General features: G+C 36.6%; 1 protein-coding gene across 3 annotated transcripts in view; it reads right to left on the bottom strand.

Moving 5' to 3' along the window:
* Window positions 1-3,809: 3,809 nt before the first annotated feature.
* UBASH3B (ubiquitin associated and SH3 domain containing B) overlaps window positions 3,810-19,878 on the bottom strand; it is a 158,739-nt gene continuing 142,670 nt past the window's right edge. For all 3 annotated transcript variants that reach the window (XM_074302691.1, XM_074302689.1, XM_074302690.1), the window contains exons 9-14: window positions 18,156-18,278; window positions 17,327-17,419; window positions 15,615-15,759; window positions 10,959-11,065; window positions 9,287-9,396; window positions 3,810-5,207 (exon numbers count right to left, since the gene is read on the bottom strand). In XM_074302691.1, coding sequence (XP_074158792.1) covers window positions 5,070-5,207; window positions 9,287-9,396; window positions 10,959-11,065; window positions 15,615-15,759; window positions 17,327-17,419; window positions 18,156-18,278 — 716 coding nt within the window. In that variant the 3' untranslated portion in view covers window positions 3,810-5,069. The remainder of the gene's footprint in view (window positions 5,208-9,286; window positions 9,397-10,958; window positions 11,066-15,614; window positions 15,760-17,326; window positions 17,420-18,155; window positions 18,279-19,878) is intronic.

Genomic DNA, 19,878 nt, shown 5'->3' with positions numbered 1-19,878 from the left:
ACCACATCAGTCTAAAATGCAACAGAGATAAAAATCAATGATTCACTGAACCATCACTTCAGGTAATTTTTCTTTTTTCTTTATTGTGAAACCATACTTTTCAAACATAAATTTATTGGACTTCTTGTGCCAAGATGGTCGAGTGAAGAAGAAACCCACTGAAGCCTTCCCAAATTCCCCTCCAAATAACTAGGAAACCATTTAAAAGTTGATCTAGGAGCAGGAAAATTTTGTCTCACTGGGATAGGAGGGGAATGAAATCCAAGAGCAACAACTGCAGCCCCTTGGGCAATTGAGCACAGCAAGGTCCCACTCCAGTGACCCCTCCTACTCAGCATAAACCAGCAGAAGCTCCCACGCCACTGCTGACCAGTAGTGAAGCCTTGACCTGGGACTGACCAATAGTGAGACCCTGAACCTGTGGCCTACCAGGAGAAAGATCCTGTTCCCATAAGCAACCCAGCAGCAGGGCCCTACCTCCTAGTATCAACCAGAAGGGAAGCCTGTCCTCCAGAGAAAGCAAGCAACTAAGCCTGAAGCCCAGTGAAAGCCAGCAGTAAAACCCAGAGTCCCAGAACAAAAAGCTTGCGACAGTGCAGGACCAAAGTCCAGCTCTCACATAAAAACCAAATCACAAAAAAAGGCAGAAAAAAATAAAGGAAAAAAAAAAGCTTGATTATAGAAAGTCACTGTTGGGACTGGATCAGGACATAAACTTAGAAGAGGACAAGAGTGTCAAAATGGCTACTTGTGAAGCCTCATGAAAAAGTGTAATTTAGTCTGAGGCTTCAAAAGAATTTTTACAAGAGCTTAAAAAGAATTTAAAAAAGAAAATTAAAGAAGAAGAAAATTGGGAAAAGAAATGAGAGAAATGCAAGAGAATCATGGAAAAAAAGGGTTAACACTATAGGAAAAGATATAGAAAAATTTACTGAAAAAAATAACTCCCTAAAAAACCAGAATTGGCCAAATGGAAAAAGAAGTACAAAAGCTTACTGAAGAAAATAATTCCTTAAAGATTAAAATATGATTGTAATGGAATATTATTATGCTATAAGAAATGATAAGCGGGATGATTTCAGAAAAACTTGGAAAGAATTACAAGAACTGATGCATAGTGAATAGAACCAGGATTCCATACACAGTAACAGCAATATTGTTCAATGAAAAATTGTGAATGACATAGTACAATGATCCAATACAATACCAAAGAACTAATGATAAAGCACACTATCTGCCAGAGAAAGAACTGATATTGATTGCATATAGACTGAAGCATGCTATTTTTCACATTCTTTCTTTCATTTGATTCTTCTACAAAATGACTAATATGAAAAGGTTTTACATAATTGCACATGTATAACCTGTACCTGATTGCTTGCCATCTCAGGGAGGAGAAAGAGGAGGGAAGAAGGAATAGAAGGGATAGAATTTGGAAGTCAAAACTTTAAATAAAAATGTTAAAAAAATTTTAAATATATAAAATTATTTAAAATAACTCTTTGGTTAAAGTAAATCATTAAAATAAAAAGTAGAAATTTGCCCAAACCTACCACAATAGAGTAGAAATTACCCCTTTCTCCCAACTATCAGATAGCTATTTAAATTAGATCCATCCAGATTCTATGAATCTAAATGAAATGTAAAACACTGTATTCTGAACTCAATACTAAGGTAAAGCAATCAGCTTCTAGCTAGCTACCAGTGAAACAGGAAAGGAAGCTTGGGAAAACATTGCATCCAGCTTTTGCATTAAAATGTGCCAATTACTCACGTCCACAGTGGAATAGAAGCATTTTCAAAACCACTGAAAACAAAGTCCTATTTGCAAATAATAACCAGAACATTAAAAAACTGATACAACACACACATATGCATAGGATGTAATATTAAATACTCAATACCAGGATAAAAAGCTTTTAGTTTCATCTTACCAAAGTTTATTTTAGGGTTGTATGTGTATGAGAGATGTTTTTTTTTTTTTTTTTTTTTTGGTGTGTGTGTGTGTGTGTATGTAAATCTTTATCTAGTTTAGTGTGTCTTATATGAACAATACATATTACATATACACATACACATATATGCATTATACTGCTACACATGATGAAATACTTTTTATCTAATTAGATTTTTCTAATTTAGTTGCTTCTTAGTAAGCTTCCAAGAAAAACCATCCTGTAGTTTGGTTTGAAATATTAATTCAGACTCTAATATTTTGATATATGATATTAACTTCTTTGCGCTCTTTTATCATGGAGACTTAAAATGATGCCTCAAAACAAGTTGGGGTTATTTTCACACTATTAGCATCTAGTAAATTTAAGTTATGGAGGTCAGCCCCCTGGAGAATTCTGATACCCTTCCCGTCCCCCACCAAAGACCCCTCTTTTTCTTCTTCATTAGAGGCTTCAAACTACATTCTCTAATGAAGAGACTTCAATCTACATTTATGTCAAATTTCTACTAATCAGATAGGCAACATCTAAAAATGACTTTTAATAGATGATTAAAATAATGAATTGCTCATCCAAATTGATTAGTACTACCTACCCTTCCTGTAAAACTTACATAGATAGAAAAGACAACTTGTGATATCAGTTGTGTCTATCAATTTTATACTTATAGATACTATACAAGGCACATTTTCTTTCAAGAAAGTCTCTAGCCTTGCTTTAGAGACTATAAATCAAGGGAAATACTTTTTTTTTTTTAAACAATGCCATACAGTTCACATAAATATTAGTTGAAAAAATAAGTTTATTGGCTCAAGAACACTAGTAACAAATACAAGCAGAAGTAGGATATTAGCTGTGATATGATTTTCACTTAAAGTCTTAATGAATCTATTCTTCTCCCCACAATAGATGATGATTTGTAGTATTTATTAACCAGTTGTACCAGCAATTAAATAGGTAATAAGCACTCTCTACCAGTGTTTATCTATGACTAGAATAAGTTGGGTGTTTCACTAAAAATGTAAAACTCAGAAATCTTGTTTCCCAATTTTCCCTACTCCAGGGGAGACCGAATAGCCTAATGAAAAGGACACTGGATTTAAAGAAAGAACTTACTATCTGTGTGACCTTAGGCAAGCAGCTTCATCTCTGTTCATATCCAATTGCTTTATAAAACACCAAAGGGACTACTTGTTAATTAAAATGCATATCTAGCATTTCTTTTCCCTTTCTTTTTCAAGCACCAATAGATCACAGATCTATTATTGTAAGACCTCCACTGTTGTGCATCAGGGTTCTGGATCCTGTTCCATTTAATGTGGAACAGGAACTTCAATAACTCTAATCCATCCATACTATTTCCATTATCAGAAAGAGAAGAATCTCTTGGTGATGTGATTAGTATATCTTAAGACAAACTGTTAGCTAGATTTACTTCTCTATTAGGATCCTCCCTGGCCCCTCCCTAGTTCCTCCCCAATTCCTCTCTTGCACCCTGCACTCTGCCCTTTCTTCTAATCCCTTGTGCCTTCCTGACTTTAAAAGTCCCTACTGCCTGAAGTCCATTGCTTAATCATAGATGGTTCTACTTTATTTACTCATGTTTGATTTATTAGACTGTAAGCAGTTTCATGTAATAAATGGCAACCTTTGTGACCATTTTTCACATGAGTTTTTCACTTACTGAACCACTCTCCCAAAATTACTACTTTATATTTAATGACATATCTGGATTCATTTTAATATTACCTCCTGCCACCTCTTAAGTCTCTACACTCTTTGTATGGTACTGGATTCAATTCTGAAAACTTCTATCAGTCAACAAACTAGGCACAAAATTAAATACACATTGACTTTGGTTTGATTGTCATTTATTTTTTCTTTTAAATAAAACTCCCTTGAAAGTATGCAGTAATCAGAAAGGAAAGGAAATCCCAGGACATGATTCCCCCATAACTTTTCATACAGCCCTATATATCTTAAATTATAATTTAAAAACACACACACACACACAAATGAGACAGCACAAGTATCAGTGCAGCCCTGACTGTTGTCATTTTAAGTTAGTTCCCTGACTTCTCATACATCTCTTGTATAATAAATGTATTTATGAATGTTTGAATATGTATTACATACATTGTAAATGTACAAATAATTGACTTACTGGCATGGTTAATAAAGATGTACATATTGCACAAGATGAGCTTCTTGCTGACTTAAATTATGTACCGACTGTACATTCCTTTGAAAGCTCAACATCCTAAACAAGTTATATTATTCTAGACTAAGCCAAGTAAAACACAATGATTGAGAAATTAGACTACAAAATGAGTAATTCCAAGTCACTTTATATCAAGCCAAAATTTTTTGGCTTCTCAAATCCTAGCTTACTTCTAGCTCACTTTCTTCCTGAGGATTTGAAAGTGCTTGGAAAAGAAGAGTTCCCTTGGCCAGACAATAGTTTGGGGTGGAGCACAGCACAAAGTGGGCCCACTATTGCTGCTGCTACTACGAGGCAGTGGCAACATCTGGGTAAGTCCCATTTTTCTAAAGTGGAGTACCTAGAAAATGTGTAAGACCTCTACTTGGAGGCCATCAAGGTAGCATCTAGCGCACTAGATAAGGACAGTTTTTACAGGTGTTCCCCTAATTACCTCAAATGCATTTCTTAGGTTGGCTTTATGGACGAGGCAAATGGAAGTAAATAAAAATTCGATTCCAAATGTCACCCCAGCTGGATTTTGTGTATATCCTTTTGGCTTGAAGTCATTCTAAGAAAGAGCTTAACTGCTCCCAAAGGCATGGGGTGGTCCCTCCATCTATAGTTCAGAACAGAGGGAAAAAGTCTGTTGTAACAGGTATCTTACTTCAGGAAGGAAAATCTCAGCAGCCCACACTGCTGAGCTTGAGTAGGCCAAGAGCCAAGGAGTGAATTGTTATCTCAAATCAAGAGCTTTTCTCCATCTATCTATACAGTACAATGTATACTTTCTAGCATGAAACTGCATGAAAGGAAATATACTGGAAAAAATGCTATGTGTTTTCTGTTGTTATGAAACACAAAAAAAACTTCTCCAAAGCCTATAAAAGGCCTGTTTCCAGTCTTGTTCAGTCTTATTCTTGAAGTAATGTCTCTCTCCAGTTAAAGCCTCCAGTTGGTCCATGTGTTAGGGGGAGGATAGGTGGATCTGTCAGCTGCCAGACTCCCGTTTCTCCTAATTCTTCACATGAACAAAATCCCAGATATGGAATCTATAGTTCCAATAGAAAAGAGAGGGAAAAGAAAAAGATTTAATCCCATAAATATAATTTATTTTCATTATCAACAATGATCATATACAAAACAAATAAAAGACCAAGAGTAAAATCTTACAGAATATTCAACTTTTTATAAGGTAGGGATATTCTAATGAGTCTGCCAAGTATCAGCCAAATATATTTTGAATTTGTCCCCCTTCCAAGGCTGCCTGAAGTTACTCTACCTTGGACTTTTTTCCTTTAAATACACACACATACACAATTATAACTGTAGTTGTATTACATAAAATAAGTTTTAAAACAAAGATATAGTTAGTAGCCAAGGTAACACAAAAAAACAAGAGAAATGTAAAAACAATGCTCTGGCCTATTCAACCCCCTCTTACTTCTGTCATGATGGTGGAATAAGGGCAGAAAATGGGACTAAGAGTTTTAGGAATCACAGTTTCTAAATTAAGTAAATATATGTGTATAAATATATATGTATAACTGTGTATATGTATGTTATATATATGTATATGTGTGTATATGTCTATATGTATAGGTGTGTATATGTATGTTGTTGTTTATTTTCAGATCACTTTTTCATGAAAAAAAAAAGCTGCTAGAAAAGCTGAAAAGTAGAAAAAAATTCATTTAAGTCAAAAGCTTATATTTACCACAATGAATTCAAAATGGATATGTGTCCTGAAAACAAAAGGTCACACTAAAACTTATTAGAAGAGAATTACATCTTGGCTAGAGAGAGTGAGAGAGTACTTTTAGCTAAAAAGGCAACTGAGAGCAACTTATACTGATGTCAGAATATGTAAACCGAAAAAGCTTTTGTGTAAATAAAATCAAAGATGACAGAATTAGAGAAATGGTATAATGGGAAAAACATCTGCATCAAATATCACCAGTAAGTTTTAAATCAGAAAATGCAGGGAATTGACATAAATTTATAATGTCAAAAGCCATTTCTCAGTAAATAAGGATATGAACTTTTTTTTTTTTTTTTTTTTTTTTTTTTTTTTTGCAAAAGGAGAATTACAAACTATAAAAGACCACAAGAATGGCAGAAACGAGGCATGGACCCACATTTAACACCACATACTAAGATAAGATCAAAATGGGTCCAAGATTTAGGCATAAAGAACGAAATCATAAATAAATTGGAGGAACATGGGATGGTTTACCTCTCAGACTTGTGGAGGAGGAAGGAGTTTGTGTCCAAGGGAGAACTAGAGACCATTATTGATCACAAAATAGAAAATTTTGATTACACCAAATTAAAAAGTTTCTGCACAAACAAAACTAATGCAAACAAGATTAGAAGGGAAGTAACAAATTGGGAAAACATTTTTACAGTTAAAGGTTCTGATAAAGGCCTCATCTCCAAAATATACAGAGAATTGACTTTAATTTATAAGAAATCAAGCCATTCTCCAATTGAAAAATGGTCAAAGGATATGAACAGACAATTTTCAGATGATGAAATTAAAATTATTTCCACTCATATGAAAGAGTGTTCCAAATCACTATTGATCAGAGAAATGCAAATTAAGACAACTCAGAGATACCACTACACACCTGTCAGATTGGCTAAGATGACAGGAACAAATAACGATGAATGTTGGAGGGGCTGTGGGAAAACTGGGACACTGATGCATTGTTGGTGGAGTTGTGAAAGAATCCAACTATTCTGGAGAGCAATTTGGAACTATGCCCAAAAAGTTATCAAAATGTGCATACCCTTTGACCCAGCTGTACTACTTCTGGGCTTATATCCCAAGGAAATAATAAAGAAGGAAAAGAGACCTGTATGTGCCAAAATGTTTGTGGCAGCCCTTTAGTGGCTAGAAACTGGAAAATGAATGGATGTCCATCAATTGGAGAATGGTTGGGTAAATTATGGTATATGAATATTATGGAATATTATTGTTCTATAAGAAATGACCAACAGGAGGAATACAGAGAGGCTTGGAGAGACTTACATCAACTGATGCTGAGTGAAACGAGCAGAACTAGGGGATCATTATACACTTCAACAATCATACTGTATGAGGATATAGTCTGATGGAAGTGGATATCTTCAACATAGAGAAGAGCTAATCCAATTCCAATTGCTCAATGACAGACAGAATCAGCTACATCCAGAAAAGGAACACTGGGAAATGAATGCAAATTGTGAGCATTGTTTTGTTTTTCTTCCCAGATTATTTTTACCTTCTGAATACAATCCTTCCTTTGCAACAACATCAACAACAACAAAATTTGGTTCTGCACATATATATTGTACCTAGGATATATTATAAGACATTTAATATGTATGGGAATGCCTGCCATCTAGGGGAGGGAGTGGAGGGAAGGAGGGGAAAAATTCGGAACAGAAGGGAGTACAAGGGATAATGTTGTAAAAAAAATTACCTATGCATATGTACTGTCAAAGAAAATGTTATAATTATAAAAATTAATAAAAAAATTAATGTAATAAAAAAATAAAAGACCACAAGAGAAATGCCCTTGATTTAAATCACTACTAATAGGATAAATACCAATTAAAACTCTTAAGTTATAGTCCTAATCATACAAACCAATAGATATGGACAAAAAGATGGATATTAATCAATATCCGGAGAGGTGGTGTAGACTTTATGAAGGAATGCATTCTGATGTACTGCTGATGGAGCTGTGAAGTGATTCAACTCCTCTAGATTTCAAGTGGGGATATTGCTTGCTCAACCCCTGCATGTTGGACCATGATTGAAGTGAACTAAACCATTTCACCCAAATAGAACTTGTCTTCATCTCAGATATTCTCCACCCTGCCACAATCTTGAGTAGCCATCTTCATCAATGGAGGGAGAATCCATATCAAAGCATCCACAGATCCATTAAAATATTTTAGACAATAACCTTATTAACTTTTAAACAGTCATTAGTAAATTCAGGCAGCTTGACTAAAAAGAGTTCAGAATTCGCATATATATGTTCCTGATGCTAAGTGAAATGAGCCGGCCCAGGAGATCATTATATATTTCAAAAACAATACTAGATGATGATCAATTCTGATAAATGTAGCCCTCTTCAACAATGAGATGAACCAAATCAGCTCCAATAGAGCAGTAATGAACTGAACCAGGTACACCCAGCGAAAGAACTCTGGGAGATGACATGAACCACTACACAGAATTCCCAATCCCTGTATTTTTGTCTGCCTGCATTTTTTATTTCCTTCACAGGCTAATTGTACACTATTTCAAAGTCTGATTATTTTTGCACAGCAAAATAACTGTATGGACATATATTGTATTTAATTTATACTTTAACATATTTAACATGTATTGGTCAACCTGCCATGGAGGGGGGGAGGGAGGGGAAAAATTAGAACAAAAAGTTTGGCAATTGTTAATGCTATAAAATTACCCATGCATATATTTGGTAAATAAAAACTATAATTAATAAAAAAAAAGAAAGAAAAGACATTCATCAATGGAGTTCCTTATAGCAAAACCATTTAAATTGTGGGTTACAACACCATGTGGGTTGTTTTTGTCTTTAAGTAATGATAAAATTATATGCATACCAAAGAATTATTTTAAAATAAATTTATTTATGATATTATAAGTTAGAAAATTTTAAAGACAGCTTTTTTTTTTTTTTTTTTTTTTTTTTTTTTTTTTTTTTTTTTTTTTTTTTTTTACCAATTTTCAAGATCTCCTTCTTAGTCTTCTCTGATTACCCAGGCCAAACATGATCTTGCTCTCCTCTAAATTGGTATAATACTTACCCTCTGTACATTTCACAGGAAACATCTTATAATTTGTATTTTAGTTATGAAGGCTTATGGGGCTTTTTCTTATTATTAGATAGATTGTAAGTTTCAAGAGAGCAGGGGCAGTATTGTTTACATCTTTTAGTCCCAATACCACATAGCACAATGTCTCATACAAATGAGGCTCCCAGTAAAATGTGGCTCCAGAATGGATGTACTGCTACATAAAGATCTACATTTTTATCCACCAGTCAGCCAATAAAACATAATGAAAACATCCTGCTTAGCAGGACATTTAAACAGTAGGGTGAATTACCTTTCGCACCATCTGCACAAAGTCCTTGGAATTCTGGGGTGAGAGTCCTTGGAGCTGGCAGGTACATGCCTCGAGGGAAGATGCATGGGCCACTATCAAGATATTATTTCCTGGGAATGGAAAAGCAAACATGAGAAAGCAGCTTTGGGAGACTACTTAGGTGACCTGCAAATGGCGGCCTGTGATGCAGCCTCTCCCATTTCTTCCAGTTAGACATTCCATTCCACCAAACTCTCACTATTGCATCACCATTACATCCCATCTCTTTCAGCATTCTATCTGTCCCTGAAGACTCAGTATAAACGCTACCTCCTCCACAAAGTTGTCCCTGATCCTCTCTCTCTCTTCTGCCTTGGTTGAAAATGAGCCTTTTCCTCAACTTGGAGTGTGGTACAGTAGTACTAGACTCAGAATCAGAAATCTGTAGGTTCAAATCCTGTTTCAGACACTTACTAATCATATGACCAAGGGTAAATCACTTTAGACTCTCTAAATCTCATTCCTTTATCTGTTCTTTTACCTCAAAATCTGGTTTGTGAAATAGGACTTACATAACAAGCAGGCAGACATAGTTTTTGTTAAAGAAAAAAAAAAACTGGCCTGCTAGTCAGGAAGATCTGGATTCAAATTCTAGCTTTAACTAGCCGTATGACCCTGGATAAATTACCTAACTTTTCAGTGTCCCCAATTACTCTTTACGATTACCCATTCACAGAAAATTGGCTAATTTGCATCGGTGGAGGTAGCTTTCATGTCAGAAACTATTTTCTTTAATGAATCACAGATCTGGGCCAAAAAACAAAAAAGGATCCATAGAGAATTTTTTTTATTCTACACAGTCCTGAGCCCTTAGAATTTTCTAATAGGACGTTATAAAGTGTGCACTAAGGCTAAGCAGTGGTAAAATGAGCGATGTGAAAGTGACATCTGGGAACATTCTACAATAATTTGGCCCCCCCAGCTATTCCAAAATTCAAACAATAATTTGGAAATAATAGTTTGTTTTGCAAAGGAAATAGAATGGACTTAATTCTGTATACAGGGGATATGTTACAGAAGAAAAAAATGAAAGAATCAAAATCTCAAGCAATAATCAAATGGCTATACCGTCAGGCACAACTTTAACCGTCTGAAACAATAAATGCCTTGAACAGATTAATATCATCTAGGCTGCCATTGATCAGCTAATAGGCAAAGCTGGCATGCTACTGCTACTTCTAAAAATGAGTGCTTTTAAACAATATCTAGCACGTACCATCAGATTCTGTATTCCATGTCTCACAGGGTGAGGGACATCATCCAATATGGCACCATCTAATATTGTATTTCATGTTACGTGTTGTGTTATAATGTATATAATTCTGTATTCCATGTAATATAGGATGACGGTACAATATCCAACCACTTAATGCTATATTTCATGTTCTTTGAATAACATGATATGCAGCAACATTATATCCAGTGTGCCTCAGTGGAATTCCATGTCATCTGAGACATTCACAAGATAATACAAGTTTAACATTAATGTCTATACAAAAAGTTAGGAAAATATTTCTTTTTATGTTAACCATTTAACTGCTAAAACAATCTTAAAAGAAACAAGAGAAACAAGTCAACTATACTAGAGAATGACCATTGGATTCAAGATGGAGAAAAAGAGAATATTGCTTACCTTTGCTCTTACATTCACTTATGATTTCTTTTGTGACTTGATAGCTTCTACTGATGTATGTGTCGTAAGACTCAGAAATCACTAATTTGCTGACTGGTATATGAGGTCTATAAACAGAAGAGAGACCAAAAGGAATTAAGGCATTTTGACAGTTGGAGAGAGAACAAGTAATAATAACAAAGATGAATATGGGGGTAGGAAAGATAGTGTTGCATAGTGGAATCATAAAGACCTGTGTTCATGTCTGTTCAACACTACTCTGAGCAAGCCATTTCACCTTGGTGTACTCCAAGCAATCCTTAAAGCATGTAGGTTACAAATGCAAGCTGATCTGAATTGGTAGGAATATTTTCCTTAGATGTCCAGTACAACATACAAAAGTCCAAAACATAGTGTAACTAATCTCAGTTTTTTTACCCCTGACTTTTTTTGAATATTTATTTTTTCCTTGTTTTACTATATAGCAACTCTAAAGAAAAGATAGGTACAGGAAATATTTTTCTAAATGGGGTAACTGAGAAGCAGAGAGATGCCCTTTCTACATCATTCCACCATACTGATAACAGCAAATTTTTTCAAAGTACTTTAAGTTTGCAAAGTACCTTTTTCACAATCACCATGTGAACTTGGGAATATAAGTATTATTTTTATTTTACAAATAAGGAAATTGAAATTCAAAGAGAGAATCCTCTGAAGAACTAAAGTCTAATATTAATTAGTTATCTTGTCTACACAATGCCAGATTATTTATTTACCAGTTTATTTTGTCATTGTCTAACCAAAGCTTTAATGATTTATTATGATCAAAGGGTGAAAGGAAGGAAAAACTGAGATCAAATGAGGTTTTTAGATATCTCCTGAATCTGTATCAATCATCTAACTCTCCTTGTACCAAATATTCTTTAGAAACAAGTATAAGAAATATTTAGGATTGTATATGCTGCTTCCTTTAGTAGACTTCCTTGTAAAATAGAAAAGATCATTAGGAGAACTGTTTTCATAAAATCCATCAGAATTGCTTTCATAACCTAGAAGATACTTGAGTTCAAACTTTAAGTACAATCACCTAATTTTATAAAGAAGGAAACTGAGGCCCAAAGAAATTAAGTGATTTGATCAAAGATATACAACTTGTTTGTGCCAAAGGTAGATCTCCTGACTCTGATTCCCATTTCACTTCCTCATGGTTCTAGGTCTAGGTTAGGCAAGTCTGCCAGCATCATAGTATAGTGGGATTCAATACCAAATGTCTACTGTGCTCCAATCACTCTGTAGGGTACTGAGAATCAAGAGATGAAAATGAGACGGCTAATCCCCAAAGAGCTTATGTTTAACAGGAGAATACAACACCAAGAATAAAATATAAGACATCAACTAATTACAAAATTATTTCTGGAGGGAGGGAAGCTAATAATGATGGTTTCAGGAAAGGGTTTGAGTAGGCAGTTTGTAAGGTCCTTTTTCTTACTCTGGAGCCTTTGTCTGCAAAATACATATGTATAGAGGGTAGGAGGAGGAGGTTGAGAAGACAATTTCTAAGCGTCATTTCTAGTTCGAAAATTCTATAATGCTACATTGGATTTGTCCAAAAGTGGGATGGGTCGCAGAAGGGTGATTGGATTTCCCTCCTTGGAGGTCTTCAAGCATGATGACATGGTGGGAGTTCTTTTACTGTGTAAACTAGACAGCTTTCAAATTCTGAAACTGTAATTCCTTTCTGTGCTTTGTGGCCTGGTTTGTGACAAAGATCAAATTGTGTACAAGTCTAAATCTTATTAAATGATAGTTATACAGATTGGTGCAACTGATCGGGAAAATAAGAATGAAGATTTGGCTCTCCTGGTTCTTATCATCTGACCTTGGCCAGGCTTCTACCATTTCTTTGCCCCTACTTAGCACCTCCCTCAATGCTTTTCAATCTAAAGATATTCCAGAGGAAGTGTAACTCAAGGAGGGTGGGCCCTTCATTTTCAAATGATGACTTTCACATGGGCATAAACAAAAAGAAAGGGTCAGTAGGTTTAAAAGTCAAACAAAAGGCTGCACAAATATATATACCTGTAAATGGGAAAAGGTGAATAGAATCAGGCCCTGTACCTGTCCTACCCTTGAAGTTTCCCAGACTCATCTCTCTTTTGTGAATGTGGGTGAACAACAACAACAAAACAGTGTAGATGTAATAATCTACACACAGTTTTCAAGTCAGAATGAGAAGAATTTTAGGATCTGCTTAAGGGGAAAACCAAAGATTTATATTCAACCAAGGCAGGCTGAGAATGGAACTGTGGGGGGAGACACCTTACCCAGGCTGGCAACTAGTTCCCCCAGTTTCCCATTAGAACATAAAATTTCTGTTGGCTCAACAATAGTACTTTTGGCTGCATTCTTCATACCAGAGCAAAATTGTGTCCTGAGGGAGGAACGCCATGGAGGGGGAGACAAAATGTGAAGTACAATCCATGGGGAGAGACATTTTAAAATCTCGAATCCTTTTTTTTTTTTAAACCTACAGAACAATTCCTCAAGAAAAGAGGAAGTAGTAGATTATTCTTCTAAGAGCATCAACTGAGGTTCTACTTAACATACTAGATTAAACTAGTCTGGGAATCCAGACATTCACTTCTTACCTGAGCTAGAATACCTGTGAGGTTTTCCCATTGGAGTTGTGCTTCTGACTTTAGAAAAAGAAGAAAGGGCAGAATCTCACAGGGGATAAAGAGTTGGTTAAAGTGAGCACTGGCCCTAAATAGAGTCCTCAGATATTTGAGAGAGATTCCTCACTATAATAATCAGGATGTGTATTTCTATAAAAGAGTCATTTTAACAAGTACTTTACTCTGTACTTAGTGGTTAATTTTGAGAGTATTAACTGAATCCAGATTAACTTACTTTCCTTTTTAAAAAAATAGATATTAGACTAATATATCAGGAGAATACCATAGACAGAGTATACCGAAATTCCAGCAAAGTATTTGAGTAGTTGAGCACCTACGAGGTCTTAGGCACTGGGCTAGGACACAAGAAGCCAAGGCAGTCCCTGACCCCGGAGTTCACAGTCTAATGGGGGAATGCCGTGCAAACAACCGTGCGTACACAAGATGCTGCTGCTCAGCCCCGTCCGACTCTTCGCAGCCCCACTGGGGTTTTCTTGGGAAAGACACCGGAGGGGTTTGCCATTTCCTTTTCCAGCTCATTTTACAGATGAGGAAACTGTGGCAAACCGGATGAAGCGACTTGCCCAGTCACACAGCTAGTGCTGTCTGAGGTTGGATTAGAACTCAGGAAGAGGAGTCTTCCCGGCCCCAGGACAGGCACGCTGCACTACGGCGCCACCTAGCTGCCTAAAAGAGATATGGGGGAACTGCAGATCCGAAGGCTCTCCTTGAATTAAAGGGGACTGGGTAAGGCTTCTTCCAGAGAATGAGATTTTAACTGTGATTCCACCATAATTCTGTAACAACCAAATTCAATTACTGGTAAATGTACATATACCTTTTGTGGATTATTTAAATATAAATGCAATGTGTTTCATGTTTCATTGCAGAGCAGAAAGTCTGATCTAGTAGCACTGGAGTAACAGCAGGAGGACTCAAGTCTCTGCTCCCTCACTAGCAGCCACACAGCTGTGAGAAAGCCATTCAGTCTTTGAACTGTTGTTTTCTCATCTGTGAAACAGAGCCAGCCATGCTTCCACAGGCCTTCACCGGGTGCTTGTGAACAAAGAGATTTATAAGCCTGATGAGCTCTGTACGTGTTAATTATTAATCCGTGTTCAGTTAAAGAAAAGAAAGTGTGTGATCACAACAAATGATGCGACTCCTCTAGATTCAGCTTCCCTTAGCAATAAACCGAGATTAACCCCGCCTGCCCTACTCGCCCCACAGGGCTGTTGTACTGGACCATAAGGTTCACAAAGCACTGTACAGGTGACATCTTAATGGGCCCCACAGCCACCCTGTCACGTCACATTATGCCCATTTTTACAAAGAAAGCGAGACGGTTGCTTGTTGTCCTCTTTCTCTGGAGAGGTTAAGTGATTTTCCCGGGGTCATGCAGCTAGTAGTATTAAAGACAGGATTTGAACACAGGTTTCCTAACTCCAAGACCAGCCTTTTACTCCACCACATAGCTGCTTTAAAAGAATGTATACTTATTTCCATGTGACTTTGAATCAAACATCATAAAACAAGCAAATCTTCAGGAAAAGAAAATCATAATGCATACTAATGCCTAACTATTCTTGGATTATTTGTTTCTATCACATATAATTCTCCTTTATTAGTACAAATAATTGAGACATGACTAAATCTGGTCAGCCACTTCCTTTATTGGATTGAAAGTGGTAAATAATTTTTAAAAATTCAATTTTATTTTATTTTCAGTTCTGAATTTTCTCCTTCCAGCCTCCCTTATCCCCATTTCCTCTATCCAATGAGGAAAGCAATGAAAATAAAATCTATTACAATTGTGTGTAGTCTAGCAGAACAAGTTTCCACATTAGCCACATTTGTGCCCTCTCCCCCACAAAAAGGGCTTCAATCTGCACTCTGAATCCATCACTTCTCTCAATTTGAAGGTCCATTGCACAAAGCTGAAAATAATCTGGAAAACCCTCTTTAAATAGATCTCAGGAAATAACAATTTATGTAAGGTTACCTGTAGGTTGTATCAACACTCAGGTTGGCAGCAGCTAAGTCTGATGGGGATATCCATGCAGGCAAAGTATTTCCAGCGACCCACTTTGTCCATTCAAATAAGCCAGGCTCTACACGAATCTTCAAGTGATTTTCTTGTTGTAAACCTTATAAAGAGAAAAGAAAATTAAGGCAAGAGGAAGATAATTCTTTTAAGAGAATGTGGACCATGTGAATTAGTACATGCTTTCCATTCTGATTGTCAGCAATTCCGTTATTAGCTGCTATCTCCAATTCATATAGGAATGTGCAAATGAGCCCATTTCCAAAAGTGGTTTTCCATCTCCCAGAGTGAGTTACAGATACTCAGAACTTGAGACACTGGCCAAACCATTGTGCTCTTGAGTGGTGCTTCATTTAAAGAAAAAGAAAAAAAAAAAAAAAACAGGTAGGAAGCCACTAAAGATTCCTGCCCACGGTGTTTGAGGGATATTAATTTGGCAGCAGTAATAGATTATTGAAGAGAGATTCATATCCAATCAGTCATCATCCTTATACCATCCTTATACCACGTATATCTTATACACCATACTCATACCACTCATTTAAATGATGGCAATCATCTCCTTACATGCCTTTTGGGCTCCAAACTCTTGCTCTTCTCTCATCTATCCTTAGACCATTGCCAGAATAGTCTTCCTTATCTATAATCGGATTGTATCACTTCTCTATTCAGAACTCTTCTGTGAGCTTGAATACTAAGCAAAGTTCAAGCTTTTCTGTCTACTACGTAAGGACTTGAACAGTGCGATAATATCCTATTCATATTTTCATTAATTTACCAACATTAGATGCTCCCACTAAACTCATCTCCTTTGTCTCCTGAATGTGTCCTGTTGAGCATCTGTTTTCATGCTCTTTCTCATGCTATATTCCCTATGACTAGAACTCCTTTCTTTTACAGAGTTTCTTCTCATCCTTTAAAGTCTAATTCAAATACCTCCTCCTGCACCAACTCCCAACCTCATATAGAAGCACTTTATTCTACTACTTTCCCTTTTTTATTAAAGCTTTTTAATTTTCAAAACATATGCATGGATAATTTTTCAATATTAACCGTTGCAAAACCTTGTGTTTCAATTTTTCCCTGCTTTCCCCCACCCACTCCCCTAGATGGCAAGTAATCCAATATATGTTAAACATGGTAAAATGTATTTTAAATCCAACATATGCATATATATATATATATATATATATTTATATAATTGTCTTGCTGCATAAGGAAAATCAAAAAGGGAAAAATGAGAATGAAAATAGCAAGCAAACAACAACAAAAAGATTTTGAAAATGTTATGTTGTGATCCACACTCAGTTCCCACAGTCCTCTCTCTGGGTGTAGATGTATTACTTTCTACTATAATGTCACATTTTGTACATCTGTTTTTGTGTCTTATGCTCTTTACTAGAATATAAGCTTTAGGAAGGGTAAGGATCCTGTCTTGTAATCTTTGTATTTTCTCCAAAGAAAAGCATTGTGCTCTGCATACTTAATAAATATCTATTGAATTTATTTCTGACTGCTGAGAAACTACATAATCCAAGCTATTTTCCATGGTAAAGGAGCTGAACACACTTGGTTAAAAGTCTCATCTCTCTAGGATGGCTCAGGTGTGGAGCTGCTCAGAGACAGGAGAGCAGAAGACACTTTAGGTTCTACAAGCTTGTGATTCTTACCTTTCAGAATGTTGTGTGCAGTCTGGACACATCGCAGGGAAGGGGAACAATAGACATGGTCAACAATGGTGTTACTTTCTAACAAGGCCTCGCCTACAAAGAGAGATGGAATTCATTGAATATATTAGCTCTGGTCCCACTTAACCAGGTACCCAAAACACACACCATATAAGCCTAACAATCTCAACCTTATCCCCAACTAAACTTTTCACCAGCATTCTCAACAAAAAGCAGAACTGATGAACTCTTTCATCTTTTCTCTGTTCTATCTCTGCAGGTCTAATGAGCAGCAAAATGCTCAGTTAGCAGGGGAGCTGAGCCCTAGGTAATCCAGGGCTGGATAATGGATTTTATGAGAATAGATTGCAGATTTGTATTGATGAAAATGAAAGCAAATAAAACCCTAGAGCATTAACTCTCAGACACCAGTGGCTACTCTAATATCTCTATGAATGTTTATATTTTTTGATGGTATCCACTTTCTTTGGAGAAGAGACTGATGTCTCTAGATGAGGGGTATGGGATAAACTAACAAACTAATGATTCAAAGTTGACATGTACAGCCAAATTAGAAGGCTATTTATCCCTGATGTCTCCTTTCATATTCTGGCTTTCCATATCAGTTGTTGTGGCAAAGCCACTGGCTACCTCATAACCACAAACTCGATGATCTAGGGTTCCAAGGACTCACACCAGAAGCAAGTACAGAAAAGTCCCACAGGGGCTGTCTTGTACCCTTGAGACTCAGAAAGTAGTGCCATACATTCCCCTGGGGGCAGCCCCCACTCCCCCCAATGGTAACCCCAAATGTTATTTTGGGATGACTAACCTACGAGTCTGGCTTGCATACATCCAAACACAGTGATTGGTGCATCTTTCTCATAATCCCGGAAACCACCACTCCTTTGAGGTAAACTATGAGGCATATTCAGGTTGGTGCGGATGTAACGGCCTGAGAGGGAGAAAACAGACACAGGACTCCTTGAATTCTCTGCTTTTTAAACCTTCCTCAATGATCCTGCCATCTTTGACCAAGTGAAGCTAATTCTATTTTAGAGCAATGGAAAACATTAAGAGCACTCAGAGAGCTGACATACTTTGGTTTGGCAATTATATTCTGGAGTCTGTTTTTCTATTCTGCTTAAAGTTATAAGGAGAAGGGGCAGCTAGGTGGTGCAGTGGATAGAGCACCAGCCCTGAAGGCAGGAGGACCAGAGTTCAAATATGGTCTCAGGCATTTATCACTTCCTAGCTGTGTGACCCTGGGCAAGTCACTTAACCCCAATTACCTCAGGAAAAAAAAAGTTATAGGGAGATATAAAAAGCTTCTCAAACCATTAAATGTGTTCACTAGTGGGTTGAGCAACCTTGTACAGTGAATTCTCTTGTCACTGGAGGTTTTCAAGTGAGGCTAAATGACCAATGATTAAAGCTACTTTAAAGTGAATCCATGCATCATATAAAAGTTATGCTTATATGTCAGAAAAGAACACGGACTCTGGAGTCATGAGGATGTGAGTTCAAATCCTGCTTGTGAGGCTTCCTACCTATATAATCTTGGCAAATCATTTTCATCTCATTTCTTTGATCCTCAGGTTCCTCATCTGTAGAGCAAACCATTAGGACTGGATAGCCATTAAGGTCCCTTTCAGGTCTAATCTATTCTTTGATAAACCTACCATTCCTTTAAATGTCACTTTTCTGTTAAGTACACCAGGACCTTTCAAATGACAAGCTCAGATTCTTGAGGTCTTCCTTGATTCTTCCTCCTCTTCCTTATCCCCTGTATGTAACAGTTGTCAGGTCTTGATGATCTTCCCTCTTATGGAATCACCCCAGTTCTATCCTCATTACCCCTCACCTGCCTCTGCCACAGCTTCTTAATATGCATCCCCTCCCCTCCCTTCCAAGCCTTCTCTTCCACAATCTGTATTGTAGCTCTGTGACTCTACATCCTCTCTAGGAAAAATGACAGATTCTTCGGCTTGTATTCAACCCCTCCCCTTGCCTACTCCCCCTGCTAAAATCTAGCTCCTATCTACTTTTCCAGACATTTCACACTATCCCTTTTCATGGATTCTGTGTCCTTAACTCCCTTAACTTCCCTATGTCTTTATATAAGCTGGTCCCAGTTGTCTGCAATGCACTCTCCCTTTTAACTCCTAGTTTCCTTCAAGGCTCAGGTACGACTTCCTGTGGGAAACCTTCCTTGATCTTCCTGAACAACTGTTCATGCTATCTTCACAATGAAAGGATCTTAGATTTATTTATCTGTTTACATGTAGTACTTCCCCTAGAATGGAAACTCCTTAAGGGCAGAGAAATTTTTTTCCTTTTTGTTTTTTATTCTCAGAACTTAGCACAGTTCTCACAAAGAAAGCACTTAATAAAAGCTTATAAAATTAAATTGAGCTAAGAAGATCTTGATAGGTTGAAACTAATATGTGAGATGAAATTTAATCAAACATATGTAAAAGTCCTACATTTGGGCTCAAATATTAATTATACAGAAGGAAGGTAACAGGGTTAGAAAAAAGTTCATATTAAAAAAA

Source organism: Sminthopsis crassicaudata, chromosome 3 (assembly GCF_048593235.1).
Source record: "Sminthopsis crassicaudata isolate SCR6 chromosome 3, ASM4859323v1, whole genome shotgun sequence".
Lineage (NCBI taxonomy): Eukaryota > Metazoa > Chordata > Mammalia > Dasyuromorphia > Dasyuridae > Sminthopsis > Sminthopsis crassicaudata.
Note: the sequence above shows the minus strand (reverse complement) of the source record. Positions and strands in the feature narration are given on the sequence as shown.